This window comes from Blennius ocellaris, assembly GCF_963422515.1.
Source record: "Blennius ocellaris genome assembly, chromosome: 24".
Lineage (NCBI taxonomy): Eukaryota > Metazoa > Chordata > Actinopteri > Blenniiformes > Blenniidae > Blennius > Blennius ocellaris.
The window spans coordinates 8,168,735-8,184,460 of record NC_137673.1 but is presented as its reverse complement, the minus strand read 5'-3'; the positions used below and the strand labels follow the sequence as shown (position 1 = coordinate 8,184,460).

At 45.2% G+C, this 15,726-nt stretch overlaps 1 protein-coding gene across 1 annotated transcript in view; it reads left to right on the top strand.

The window, feature by feature from the left end:
* Positions 1–8,499, top strand: part of LOC308147463 (prospero homeobox protein 1-like) — a gene marked incomplete at its 5' end in the record, with an annotated part of 31,454 nt that extends 22,955 nt beyond the window's left edge. Inside the window, 1 exon segment of the mRNA XM_080519602.1 lies at positions 7,890–8,499. Within this exon segment, the coding sequence (XP_080375728.1) occupies positions 7,890–8,075 (186 nt within the window). The 3' untranslated portion in view covers positions 8,076–8,499.
* Between the last annotated feature and the right edge of the window lie 7,227 nt (positions 8,500–15,726).

Sequence of the window (15,726 nt, the reverse complement as noted above, 5' to 3'; positions counted from 1 at the left end):
TCACTGCTGGTCGACAACTTACGACTAATAAACTAAACTACATGAACTAAGCAACACTACATTACCAACACTACAAACCTAACATAACCCCCAATAATTACATTTAAAACACGACAAACAGAAACTCCCATAATGCATTGCAGCTCTCAGCTCCTTTATTGCTACACATTATTAAAATGGAAGATCTGGGATTGTTAGAACCATGAGTGTGAGTGTTGTGGCTTTAACGTCCTGTAGTTGTTGTGTAATTCACTAGAATGTTCCGTCACTCTCAACAAGTCTGCAATGAACCTCCTGGAACTGTCGGCGCTCCGCAGCGCAGCAGTTTTACTGTGAAAGGTACAGGAAGCTCCCGGCTTCAGACACCAGTTGAGCCGCTGTCATGACCTGCAGCCGCGATTCTACGTTCTTCATGCCATTATTGTTGCGGGATGATGTTACGTCGCTGCGTCGTTCACGACCCTACATTTTACCACTCTTTGTAGCGGGACCGCGCTCTGGGTGGCGCCTTGCCTCCTTACGTCCCCCCGGGATGAACTGCGGTGGGACGGAGGCTCAAAGAGCCGCGGGTTGCCGACCCCTGTACTAGTTATTCCGGCTGTAGCAAGACCAGTAGCCGTGTTTCAGAAAAGTTGCCCCCCCCCCGTGCGGAGATGGTGCATTTTCGAAAAGATGCGTTTTCTCAGTTTACATAGGAGATGCGTCGGGTCGTTTTTCCAAAAGATGCGTTTACCTCCATTTATACGGTCGGAGCATTGGCAAGAATTTGCGGTTTCCTCCATTCACCTGAGTGTTTTCAAAAAGTTGCATCCTCCTCCCCCCCCATGCAACTTTTTTTGGAAACAACGGGAGAACTTTTTTTTCTTTTTTTAAACTACGTTATCGCCCATTTCCACAGAGACTGACGCGGTGTTTTCAAAAAGTCGTGTTTTTTTTTTGTAGAGCATCATCACGTTTAAAAAACAAAACAACATCTTAAGGAGGAACAAACCAGAAACAAAGACGTACAATAATCATGCCGGCAAGAAAAAAAACATTAACGTCAGACGATGAAGCAACAAAATGTTTTTTTTGTTGGTTTTTTTTAAAAGGATTCCGGGGATGTTTTGCTACAGCCGTGCCTTTTTTTTCCACAAGAAAAGCTGCAAATGTCAGCATTCGAATTAAGCATCGATTAGAAGCGAGTGCGCGCGGGTGTGTGTGTGTGTGTGTGTGTGTGTGTGTGTGTGTGTGTGTGTGTGTGTGTGTGTGTGTGTGTGTGTGTGTGTGTGTGTGTGTGTGTGTGTGTGTGTGTCCCTGCCAGGGCTTGTGTGACTAAAGCCAGGTCTGATAGCAGTAAAAGCAGGAGAGGGGAGAAGGAAAAAGGAAGCAGATGCTTGTGTGTTGGCACAGGGATGATATGTCCACTCGGGACACACACGCACACACACACACACACACACACACACACACACACACACACACACACACACACACACACACACACACACACACACACACACACACACACACACACACACACACACACACACACACACACACACACACACACACACACACACACACACACACACACACACACACACACACACACACACACACCATTTGCTCAGTCCACATAAGGAGCTGCAACATGAAAGAGTTCCAGTATTGTCTCTGTGATGGAGAAACACTCTGCTGACCAGCGGCAAAACTGGGACCTCGAGGAGGGAAAATTAGGAAATCCCCAGGCGTTTCGTGCGGCAAGGTGAAAAATAATCAATTATCGGGGAAAAAAAAAAAAAACGCTAACGCGGGGAGGACTTCGTTGGGAATAAACCTGCACGTGTAAGCACACGAGAATAAACGGCGTCGCCAGGAGGAACGGCGCTCGTTCTGTTTGAGAATCAGACATATGGTGTTTGTACAGTGATTTCTTAAGAGCCTGTGTGTGTGTGTGTGTGTGTGTGTGTGTGTGTGTGTGTGTGTGTGTGTGTGTGTGTGTGTGTGTGTGTGTGTGTGTGTGTGTGTGTGTGTGTGTGTGTGTGTGTGTGTGTGTGTGTGTGTGTGTGTGTGTGTGTGTGTGTGTGTGTGTGTGAGGATGAGGAGGAACGGCGGGCATATGGAAAGGTGAGCGGCTGGAGTCAGACGAGGACAGGCAAACACAGACGTCGGCGCGAAGAGGAGGAGAAGAAGAAGAAGAAGCAGCGGGGAGGCGGGGCTTATGTGGCGGGAGGGAAATATAATGATGACTCGTCAAAATGAAGGGCAGACTGAAAGGAGGGGGGGAAGGGAAAGAACGTTTGGAGGGGAATGAGGGCGCAAACTCTTTTTTGTATATATCAAGTCTTCTTATGAATACAAATAAAACTATTTTATCGCGATTCTTTTGTTACAAAACCATTTCCTGATGTAAAACATAGAAAAAACATTAAAAATAAATAAATAAAAGGCAACATAGGCCAAAGTCCCTTTCGGAACATATTTGCATTTCGATAATTTGTGCAATTCTGCCAACATGTTACTACAAAGCAAAACATCAAAGCATTTCAAATGCTAATTTTTTTTTACTATCAACTATTAACTAAAGCAATTCTGTAAAATATTATTTAACCGGCTTTAAGTGTATCAACACGAAATAGTTTACAGAAAAAAAATGCAAACTTGAAAATGAATTGAGGAATAACTAGTCTGTCAGCATAGAGCTAGAACACGTAGAATGTGTTCTACCTCGACAATCCTTTGCGCATAAATAAACCGAAATAAACAATAACCGCTTAACGCAAAGGTGACAGCTTTGGGAAATTTCGAGAATACTTGAACGCTTAAAGACTTCTTGCGTCGCCACGGTTCTTTGATTAAAATTGTGTTGGTTTTTTACGACAAACCCCCCAAAAATGGAAGCGTCAGTGTTTCAATATACCTCGGTATATCAATGGAGACGCCCCCTAGTGGTCAACACCACTGAAGTGTCCCTACACACCGCAAGTTTGACTAATTCAACCAATATTCTTTCTGGAGTCCAACGAATCAACCGTGACCCGTTTGAACGGTTCCCGACAAAAACATTTTTTTTTTTTTTTTTTTTTTTAATGTTTCCCGCCGACGACTTTTCCCTTCTGACGTCTTGAAGTGGCGACTTTGTTCGGGACGCTGGGATTTTAAACGCTCATTACGCTTGTGATTCCGCATAAAACGACATTTGCGAGGAGGAGGATGGAGAGATAGAGAGAGGATGAGAGGAGGGGGGAGGGGAGGAAGGAGGTATGGAAGAAAAAGAAAAAAAAACCAGGAGGGAGGGCGTCCCAGTAGGCCTCTTTGTTGGGCGGCGATTTAGAGATTTACAGGCTCTTGTCCTTCTCCGTGTGGGTGTGTGTGCGCACACACACACACACACACACACACACACACACACACACACACACACACACAGGAGTACATAGAGAGTAATTGAGCCTCCCCTTCATCCAATATTTACCCACCAAACCGGAGCAATCATGCGAATTATGTTTACTGGGAACCAAGTGTCTTTCTTCCTCTTTATCTTACTTTCCTCATTCCCCCTCTCTCTCTCTCTCTCGCTCGCTCGCCCTCCTGGCAACTCGATACCGTTTCGAGATCCTCGCCAGGAGTAAAATCAGACACAAACACACGTGTGCGCAGAGAAGAAGAAGAAGAAGGAAAAAAAAAAAAACAGGCCCATCTGTATTGATGATGGCCTAATTTAGATCTCTTTATTGGACTGATTTACGACGGCCTGGCAAATCTGGGCATCTGGACCCGTGTGTGTGTGTGTGTGTGTGTGTGTGTGTGTGTGTGTGTGTGTGTGTGTGTGTGTGTGTGTGTGTGTGTGTGTGTGTGTGTGTGTGTGTGTGTGTGTGTGTGTGTGTGTGCTTGGCCGATTGAGCCGACACCCGACCGGACACACAATCTCCCGGCTCGGTTACTTTCCGCCCCCCCCCCCCCCCCCCCCACGACCTCGCTGTCAGCGCCGTCCTTCCCGTTCGGCCCCTTTCAGCACTTTGAGGTTCCGCCGTCGTCCCCGACACATTGTAGGAACACGCCATCATCACGCCGAACGCCCCGCCCCCCCCCCCCAACCATACCTGGACCAGGACCCCCCCTCCCCCTCTTAAGCCAAGGTGACTGGTTCCTCCCCGTCCTGCTTCGGGTTCCAGTTTCACAGCTCGTTTGCATTTCGGGACGATCGATGGCGACGACAATCGGAGTTCAGCGGGTTTCGGAGGGCGAGGGCAAGGGCGCACTTCTCGACGGGATCGCGAGGACGAGGAGGAGGATTTTTCGCAAAAAAGGAGGCGCTCTTGTGAAACGGAGAGGCATTTGTTTCATTTTTTTGTGTTTAAGATTAGAGCGAATCTGAAGGACCGGGGAGATGAAAGTGGGGGGGGGAGGGACGCCTCAAAGGCACATTCATCTTCAAGATCAAGCTCCGGTTTCAACTTTTATTTGTCCCAGCGGGCGCCGGCAGAGCGGCCATTAAACAGCGCCTTGACCCCCCCACCCCCCCGTCTTGTTTCCTTGGAAAAAAAAAAAAAACCTGGCAAAAACAAAAATGTCTTGAAGCCCTTTTGTTTGAAATTCTATATCTAGATTTCCACTGAGGTAAGATTCTACAAACATCTTGAATAGTCATGATCATTGTTTTCTTAATGAGCCGGTTTCAGCATCGAGTATCGAGTGAACAACAAGAAAACATCAAGAACGTCTTCAAACGATCCAATATTCACAAGTAGAGACGCAAAGATATCACTTTTTTTAAAAGTACAAGTACAAGTACCTCTAGCTACTTGCCGATGCTGATACAGAGTACTAACCTTTAGCTACTTGCCAATGCCCAGGACCGATACGAGTACTAACCTTCACCTACTTGCTGATGCCGATACCGAGTACCGACACGAGTACTAACCTTTACCTACTTGCTGATGCCGACACCAAGTACCAATATGAGTACTAACCTTTACCTACTTGCTGATGCCGATACCAAGCACCAATATGAGTACCAACCTTTAGCAGATGCTGCAGATGCTGTTGCCGATACCGATACAAGTACTAACCTTTACCAACTTGCTGATACCGATACAGAGTACTGATATGAGTACAAACCTTGAGCTACTTGCCAATACCAAGTACCAATATGAGTACTAACCTTTCGCGACTTGCTGATGCCGATGCAGAGTACCGATACGAGAACTAACCTTTCGCACCTTGCCAATACGGAGTACCGGTATGATTACGAACCTTTAGCTACTTGTTGGTACGAGGACTTCAATGCCAATGTCGCCCAAATGCAACGTTTTTTTCAAACAGGGGAATATGAACACGCCCTAACGTGCATCGGGTAGGGCCTGAATGGGTTAACTGGGTAGGGCAGGCCGTGCTCAGAGGGCGAGGAAGATCCTCCAGGACTGTAGGGCAGCAGGTGACCTTGTGAGGGCGAGTCGGGCCATTCTCCAAGAACCCTCAAGACACCGTCCGCTTTGTTTTCATGAGGTCCAAACTTTGGAGCGGTACTGGAAACAGCGGTTCAAACTTGTGTGTGTGTGTGTGTGTGTGTGTGTGTGTGTGTGTGTGTGTGTGTGTGTGTGTGTGTGTGTGTGTGTGTGTGTGTGTGTGTGTGTGTGTGTGTGTGTGTGTGTGTGTGTGTGTGTGTGTGTGTGTGTGTGTGTGTGTACAGTAGTGTCTATACAAAGACAGTGACAGAGGGCCTCATTGAAATAACTGTGGTCTCAGGGGGCTAGCTAAAAAGAGAGAGAGGGTAGGTTAGAGTAGACGGAGTATACGAGAGTCCGGGGAATCGTTTCGGCTGTGTGTGTGTGTGTGAGGTAATTCATCCGTTGTGGTGGCGGCTAACCTTGGCATGTCCTGCCACGCGTGACGGGGTGACACCCAGACGGCACTCGGCTGTCCTCTACGTGTGTGTGTGTGTGTGTGTGTGTTTGTTGGGGTGTTTAGGTGGATGTACCCTGTCTGGAAGAGTCAGCATTGTGTGTGTGTGTGTGTGTGTGTGTGTGTGTGTGTGTGTGTGTGTGTGTGTGTGTGTGTGTGTGTGTGTGTGTGTGTGTGTGTGTGTGTGTGTGTGTGTGTGTGTGTGTGTGTGTGTGTGTGTGTGTGTGTCTGCGCATCTGCTTGCAAGAAAAAGAGAGAGACTGGAGGGAGGGAGAATCCCAGTCAGGTTGTTTAGTGTCTTTGTATGATCTTGCCCCCGGGAGAAGGGGCAGGAAAAAAAAAAAAAGAAGAATGAAAAATGTGTGTGTGTGTCTGCCATTGTTCTGGTGTCAAACACTGCTACAAACACACACAGCATTAAAACGCACATAAACACACAAAAGCCTTGTGATGACAGTATATTTATGCCGGAGAGGACAATTGGATCCCAGCAAACCCTTCGTTCTTGTTTAAACTCACACACACACACACACACACACGCAGTCTCTCTCTCTCTCTCACACACACACACACACACGGATCACAGACAACTGTTCACCTGCCATTGTCAAGGACTGCGTGTGTCATCTGTCATCATGCACCACACACACACACACACACACACAGCTGTGGACCGCTAAAGAAAAAGGGAAGTACATTTAAAGGAAGTGCACAGGAATAGCAAAGCACCTGAAACAGCCGCAGACTTCACTCCAGATCATTTCCAGTCATCGGCCGGGCCACAAACAAACTTTCTACTCAAGCGTCTCTCTCTCTCTCTCTCTCTCTCTCTCTCTCTCTCTCTCTCTCTCGCTCTCTCTCTCTCTCTTGACACAAGTACAAGGCCAAAGCGATGTTTGTCTAATTGTTCGCCTTCGTTCCGTCTACTCCCGTTGAATTCGAAGACTTCCTGGTGTTTCGTGGCGACGCTCATTAGAAAAGATGAGCTCAACCTCTTTTTAAATTTTTTTTTTTATTAAGCAAGCAGTTTCTTCCTACAAGGTCAAAGACAAAAGCGAAAGTCTGAAAAGCGACTTTGAATCATTTACCAAAATAGTCATTTTGATGAATTCTTCAGAGAACTTTCTGGATAAGATGTAGATTTTTGGGGGGGCAGATTAGAACAATAGAGGCCCTGCTTACGCGACATTTTCAAGAGAACCGACAGCAGCCACTAGTGGCCACACATGCTCACTACATCTCTTTCAGCATTTCTGCCGTTGTAAACCGAAACACAAACATTTAAGGTGCACGGGGTCGGAAAGAAAGTAAGAACCAGTTACGAGAGGAAAGGACGGGAAGTGGAAACGTTTTCTTGTGGAGAATTGGTTCGCAGTCTTTCAGTTCCTTGGAGTCTTTCGCCAAGTTTGCAAATAATCCCCTTGTCGATTGGGCGTCTTAAGACCTCTGAGAACTTATTAGCGAAACAAAGTGGATGCTAATCCACCCCTTTGTCCTTTTTTCGATAAAGAGCTGAATCGTTAAGCAGAATCAAAAATGGCTCGTCAAGGAAATTGTAAAAAAAAAAAAAAGACCCCAGCTGAGGTATCGGTGGTACGGCTATGGAAGGTAGCGACAATATTCAATCAGGTATACTCTGTTCCACGAGCTATATGCAAACTTTCGCCAAGTTTGCAAATAATCCCCTCGTCGATTGGGCGTTGTAAGACCTCTGAGAACTTGTTAGTGAAACAAAGTTGATGCTAATCGACCCCTTTGTCCTTTTTTCGATAAAGAGCTGAATCGTTAAGCAGAATCAAAAATGGCTCGTCAAGAAAATTGTAAAAAAAAAAGACCCGAGCTGAGGTATCGGTGGTACGGCTATGGAAGGTAGCGACAATATTCAATCAGGTATACTCTGTTCCACGGATGAATATTCAACCAAAGCGTGTTTGACCGGAGTCGGGCCAATCGGCAACACCTTGACCCTAACCCCTTTTCCCCGTTTCCCTCCCGTCCCTCAGGTTCCCGATCGATTCCTCGAGGTTGCCCAGGTGACCCTCCGCGAGTTCTTCAACGCCATCGTGGCGGGGAAGGACGCCGACCCGTCCTGGAAGAAGGCCATCTACAAAGTCATCTGCAAGCTGGACAGCGAGGTCCCCGAGGTCTTCAAGTCCCCCAACTGTCTACAGGAGCTCCTCCATGACTGACTAGGACTCGGGAGGCGGCGCGGCAGGGAGGGCAAGCCTCCGAGGACCGTGAGACGCCGTTAAGGACTCGGTCTCGAGCGCAAACGTGTCGGAGCGCGGCGAAGGCTTCCAGCAAGGCATCGAGGAGAAAAATTAAATCCGAGAAAGAAAAAAAAGACGCTCCTCGGGCTTCGTCGAAGCGGGAGACTTTTATGAGACAAAAGCAAACAAAAAAACAACAAAAAAAGTCGTGAGTTGCACTTACAGGAAAGCTCCTCTTCCCACCGTGGAAACGGCCACCGGAGAGAGCGGAGATCTTCAGCGGACTGAAAGACAAAGAAGATAATATATTAAAAAAAAAAAAGGAAAAAAAATAACTTTTTATCGTGGATGTTTTTAAGTTACACGGACATTTTTGAGGGGAAAAAAAATGTTTGTGTATTTTTTTTCCCTCCTTTGTATAAGCTTACATCCCTCTCTTCTCCAACCCCCCCAGTCGTGCAGATACACACACACACACACACACACACACACACACACACACACTTAGCTCGTCACACCTTCCAATAGGAAAGCACAGTAGCATCCCCCCCCCCCCAAAAAAAAACGAGACTTAGTTGTTTCTTTCCACTCATTTCCCCTCTTTTTTCTTCATCATCTTACTGTACTGAGACTTACTGAGTGTTTGTTTTGACTGTGTGCCCCCCCCCCCCCCCCCACCCCCCACCACCGCCTCAGACCGTCATGGCTGCCCCTCTCGGCTAACTGTCGCCGTCCAATCATAGTTTCAGATATATCTCGTTTTCTTGAAAAATTCCATCAGAGACGACGCCAATTCGTCTCAGGGTGTCAAATCTTGTCTGGTAAAACATGTTTTCTTCAGATTAAACGTGGCAAAAGTCTGTCACGCCACAAAACACAGGATTTCTGCTGGGACGGTGCGACCCCTAGTGGACAAATTGGGAACCACATGAAATATGAAGTCAAAACAATAACAACAACAAATACACCATTGAATATGTTGTTTCACATCTCAAACAACAAAATTAATGGATAAACTTTAAATACGGATTTTGTTCTAAATAAATACAAGTCGCTCTTGAAAATGTTCTGATTTATTGCATTTTTTTAAAAATTTTATCAGAAATGACCCTAAATTTTTGTTGAATCCAAAATCTTGTCTGGTCATTTTCTTTTTTTCTTGAGACTAAATGTAGCAAATGCCTGTCGAACCTCAGTGGCAACCCCTAGTGGACACATTTGGAACTACATCAAATGAAGGAAATCATAGCTAATGTGTTATATTGAGCAAATACTTTAATATAAAATAAAATATTTTTTACCAAACATCAAACGAAGACAAAACAAGCTTTAAAAACAGACATTTCCAGTTTTTTTTGTGCAAAACTTATTCAATTTTCACATTTATCGCACCTTCTTGAAAGCGTTTTATCAGACGACCTTCGAATTTTCTAAAAGTTGACAGTGAAATCCTGTCTGGCAAAAAAAAAAAAAAGATGCCAAATTCCTGTCACATCTCACAATACAGGATATCTGCAGGGACTGTGCACCCCCTAGTGGACAGATGTGGAACTAGTTCAAATACAGAATTTGTGGCAAATTAATCTTTTTTTTTTAGTTTGTCGAGATAAATGCTCCATCTCTTCTATCCCTGTTTTGTATGCAGGTGTGCGAGAAAAGAAAAAAAAAAACAACAACAACACTCGAGTAAATAATGTGACTGAAGGGAGCAGCTTCATCATCATCATCATCAAAACTCAGACAGAATTGATCATTTCAGATACAAATCGGATAAAGCATCGGGCTTTGGTCGGTTTTTTTTATCTACTTACTTCCACACAAATATCATAATTTGAGGTTTTTAGATTTTCTCCAATCAAATTTTTTTTTTTGGAAAACATCACCAATGGACCCTTTTTTAAATGTTCTTGCTCTATATTTCTCTGATTTCTGGACATCCAAGAGGGGCAGCTGCACCGGGACAGGTCACGTGTGAAGTGTTTAAGGTTTTAACAGCAGGAAAAAAAAAAAAACAAAAACAAACAAAAAAAGACCTACAACAACAACAACAACAAAAAAAGAAATGCTGATATTTGTAGCTTGTATAGATGTAATAATTACTCTGATCACTCTGATATTGTTATTATTTATAACTTGAGATAATTAATGTTATTCCGACGATGACGATTATTATTATTAATGCTTGCTACAGATTTGACCAGTGGTTTTACTTCATTGTTTCTCCATCGACACTTGCAACATGAAATAAATTATTCTTTGAACAAACACATTTGTTTTAAAAAATGTCTCTCTTTTTTTTTTTTTAAAGCAAGGTGCAAAGGGTGTGGACACACAAATACACACACACACACACACAACCCGGGCAGTAACCAGGCAACATGATGGCCACTTTAACTCCGTCCACCCCCCCCCCCCCCCACCCCACCCCCCCGTCTCTCCCTGGATTCTGTGTAGGGGACATGTGATCCCTTGTTGTTGTTGCTGATGAATTGAAAAGAGGAGCGCCGCGTGATTATCGTCAGCACAAAAGCCTCAAAAAAAGCTGCTGACGCCTAGATTAGGGCCGTACAAAGACGTGGGGACGGACGCACAAAGCCATAGGTAGAGGCACACACACACACACACACACACACATATATATATATATATATTTAAAAAGATGGCGGCCCTCGATGCCCTACCACCCGCCCCCATTCCACCGCCAATATTACTCGTCTTTGCTTCCCAATCTCCTGGATTTTATTCCGTTCCTCCAACGCCACTTACCTCCCGATCGCACGCGGGCCCCCGCCATGCCCTCTGTGTGTTGGCGCCAAACACTCACTGGCATCACACAATGCCAGCCGCCATCACCAGCATGGGATAAAGTGCCAGCACTCAATGTGCCTCTATCGTTTTTTTTTCCCCCCCTCTACTCACACACACACACACACACACACAGCATGTAAATATTTCCAGAACTCCAATAACGGCTCCATAAAACAGTTTAGGATTCTGTAAAGCCGCTGCGTGTCTCCTTTACAAGCCGCCGCTTCCACGTTTCGTCGACGACGCAATACACGCGACAGTAAAACAAAACAAAAAAATAATAATTGGATCATTTAAAGGAAGAAATCATACTTGGGAAATGACTTCCGTTGTATTTAAGTGGCATGTGCAAAGTACTCGGGGCCGACTGATGTGGATTTTTATTTTGGGGGGGGGGGGGGCCCGATTACAATATTAGGGAATTAAAAAAAAAAAGTTCTAAGTAGAATTTATCCAATTAGATTTTATTTTAAAAGCCTCGACTATTCAAGTTTGTTTTTTTTAGAAATGTAACATACTAACAGTAAAATCATAGAGAAAAGACAGACGTTTCAAAATCATCTTGGACTAAACCATCGTCTTTCTATTAAATTGATTTCAGCCACATTTAATCAGACAGATTCCGCTTGTTAATGACGACGCTTCAGCTGCGGCGTTCCTCAGGGTTCTGTACTGGGACCCATACTTTTCACATTAAACATGCGTCCTGTATGGGAATAACGTCCCATTAACTTCCACCGCTATGCAGATGACACACAAATCTATTTATCTTATGAGGCGAAAGTTAACCATGGAGTTCCACAGGGTTCTGTATTGGGACCTATACTTTTCCCATTATATATCCGATACGTAGATATCCGATATCCGATACGGAGATATTCCTTTGTCTCGTGAGACAAAAAGTTGGCCATGGAGTTCCACAGGGTTCTGTATTGGGACCTATACTTTTCCCATTATATATCCTATACGTAGATATCCGATATCCGATACGGAGATATTCCTTTGTCTCGTGAGACTAAAAGTTGGCCATGGAGTTCCACAGGGTTTTGTATTGGGACCGATACTTTTCCCATTATATATCCGATACGTAGATATTTCTTTGTCTCGTGAGACTAAAAGTTGACCATGGAGTTCCACAGGGTTCTGGTTTTTCTAAGACACTGAACGTTTCCTCCTTTACTCGTGTGGACGAGTTGAGTGGACGAGTTAAACAATTTCAGATTTGTATCGTCATGGAGACGGGCTCGACGTGTCCAACTTTCCCTTGAATCCCGATCAAGACGCGACGGGTTTCGGGCAAACGTGACGAGAAAAGACACCTCCGGAGGTTTCACTTTGCTTCATGAGGCCAACGGTGCCGCGCTTTTCAAACACCCGAGAGAGAGAATAGGAGGATTTATTAGATTTACACCTCGAAATACCTGGAGACGAGGCATTGTGGGATGTAAATCGTGTCTTATTGTTAAAAAAAAAGGCACGTATACCTGCGATTACGCTCAAATAAATGGCACGGAGTAGTAAAAAACTGTCGGTTTGAAAGCTACAGCGAGTTTATCCAGTTGTCTTGTGCATGCAGCATTGACAAATCCAGATGGATACGATTAAAACATTAAAAAAAAAAAAAAAAAAAAGAATGTTGCAGAAAAAGAAGAGAAACGGAGGAAAATAAAAAGTGCAGGGGAGGGGATGAAGGGTATCTTGTGCATTAGCTTCTACTGCCAAAGCGATTCATTAGAAGAGGAGGGGCTGAACAGGAGGCGGGGGGCGGGGGGGGTCAGTCTTTGCCTCTATATGATCACACACACACGCATTCAACACACACACACACACACACACACACACACACTCTCAACACACACCGTCTGCCTGTGGATGCACATCTGAGCAGCGCAACAATAAAACAGCTGTGTTTGTGTTGGCCTGATGATTGTTTCATTCTCAATCAGCCTGTCACACACACACACACACACACACACACACACACACACACACACACACAGACACACAGACACACAGACACACAGACACACAGTGATACATCTTGGGTAATAGCCACCGTTATGGAGTAGGACGAGGGTTGATTATGAAGGAAATCTCCCCTCTGCATTATTGTAATCGCCCCGGCAGTTTGTTGTTTTGTTTTTTTTGTTTTTTTTAACTCCGCGTTAACTGCCACTAAAGCACAACTTGCGAGTTCATTCACATCCGCCGCCATATTAAGCGGGGGAAACGCACAGAAATTACAAGTTCAACAATGAAAATGATCATCTTGATGTGACATGCAAATTGCGGCTTTTTTTTTTTTTTTTTGCTTTCCGTAAATCGCTTGCTATTTATTGGCCAAAGAAAACATCAGACATGGGGAATTTAAGTCAATGATACCAGACAAGGACAACTAAATATGACTTTTGGTTCCAGTTTTGGTTTCCGGGCGACTTTGACACATTTTACGGAGTAAAAAATCAGGATAAAAAGAACCTATGTGGAGGGAAAACTTCCTTTTTTTTTAAATTAAAGTTAGTGCATCTTATTTAACGGGACATTAACAAAAGGGCTAAAAGGACAAGTAATGACGTGACATAAGTCAAAATTAACAAGACAATCACCGGCCATACATTAAAAAAATGTTGAAAAACACAAGGATAGGCACTGTTTTTGCAACTATTTACTGTGTTGCACATGTGCAGTAGCAGCATTTTCATAACATTTTCCTCGTTGGACTGGGGACAAAAAGTTGCCCTTCCACGCCCATTTCACTGGAGCGGGAGCGTTTTCGAAAAAAAGTCCCACTTTGGAAGCAGTTTATTTTTCAAAAAGTTGCACTTTCAGCGACTCCAAGCACAGTTGTAGTGGGGTTATCAGGTCGCGGGGCGATGACCTCATCGTTTTCAGCTAATGTCATCCACATGTCAAAGCCAAGATTTTTTAAAATTCTCGACTCTTTTTTTTTTTTTAACAAATCGGTCGTCAGGCTCCTAAAATGTGTGGGATCGGCCAAAATCAATGCGATTACATGAAACGGCGAGGTCGTGTGGATGGGGCCAGAGTTGGAGTGTTTTCAAAAAGATACGTTTTCACCCATTTCCATGAAGACTCACTTTTTTTTTTCTTTTTAAGAAAAGGTCAATTTTTCCCCGAAATTCCAGAGATTCAAAAAGTATTATTCATCCACTGCTTCCATGGCGATTGAGTCCCGATGTTTTCGAAAGGTTGCATTTTCCAAAAGTGCCCCGTTGTGGCACGTACAGAGGAAACACCAGGTTTCGAATAACGAGCATGTCAGGAAGTAGAACTTTACTCGATAAAACTTGCCATCAATTTGGAATTTTTTATTTATTTTTTCCAAAGTAATCAGAGCGAACATTCAGCAGACGTTTTCAAAACCGAAATGGTCCACGCGAGTTCCTCAAATCCTGATCATTAGCAAAGTCCATTTTTATTTATTTTTGTTCCCCTCTGTGAGCGTTTCGTTCGTCTCGGCTGGACAATAACCCGACCGGAGGACGATATTGGTTTTTGTTTTGTTTTTTTTCAAAACCTGCTCCGGCTCGACCCGGCTGACCTCGGGCCGACCCGCCGCCGGGCTGAATCCAGCTGTAATTATGACTCCGACGCCCCCTCCCCCCCCACACCGACGCCAAAGACGATCCGTCAAATAAACGCTGATTGAATCGGACCATCGCCGGCTTTCGACAATCACCGCGAGCTTGTTGAACAGACTTTAATCAGCCGGCTCCGCGGGTTTATTTGCTGCGGTTCTTTAAGACGGCCCCCAGGTGAACGCTGATAATCGTTGTGTAGAAACAGCGGCGCTTTTGGCTCACGTCTCCCCAATCAGCCCCCCCCCCCCCCCTCCCCCAACCTCCGCTGCCCCCCCCCCCAACCCCAGTCTTCTTCTTCGCGATTCGTCATCTTTCGCCATCAAAACCGTATACAAAAACCGTATCCCGACCCCGACACTATGATGTAATTACCCCCGACGCGTCCTTTTCCTTGCGTCTTCTCCCCTTACCTTCCTCCCCCCCCCCCCCTCCTTCCCTCCCCTCCCTCACCCCCCCCCCCCACCCGTCCCGCCATCCCTCCTTCCACCGGCGGTCTGTTCGCTAATCAAACACCATCTGTCCTTCCATCCCCAACCTGTCAGGAACAGCTGCCAGCCGCTCTCTTAACAACACTTTTAACAACCCTGACGCATCTTCCACGGCCCGCCGCCCGCCCGCGCGCCTCCGCCGGGGCCCGCCGCCGTCAAACCCCCCCCCCCCCCAAAAAAAATCAGCCAAGAAAAAAAACTTTCGCCTGGCCTCTCGCTGACCCTGACAACCAAAAGAAAAATAAAACTCAGATTCCGCGGAAAGAGATAAAAGCAAAAAGGCGCGGAGTCTAAATAGTAATCAAGGGAAGAATCAGCCGCCTGGCTCCAAAAAAAACAAGGAAACAAACCCCCCCCCCCCCCAAAAAAAAAAAAAAAACAACAAACGGTTTCGGAGCTAATGGAGAGAAGTTAAAAGCTCCCAACACTCTGTGTGGAAGAATCCAATTTTACACACAATCCGCAGCAGAAGAACACAATTAGCCTAAACTCACTCACACATAACGATCTCCTCACGCTAACAATTCAATCATCCCCCGCGAATATGAGTCCACACACACACTAAAACACACACAGACACTAAAACACACACACACACACACACACACACAAAACGCACTGCTGTTGTCGTGAACATGCCAAGACATTTTCAAGTGTTATATCCTGAGGAACTTCCCCAACCAATCATTGGCACATAGGCCAGATGTTCGCTGGTGCTTCGCTGCAATGTTC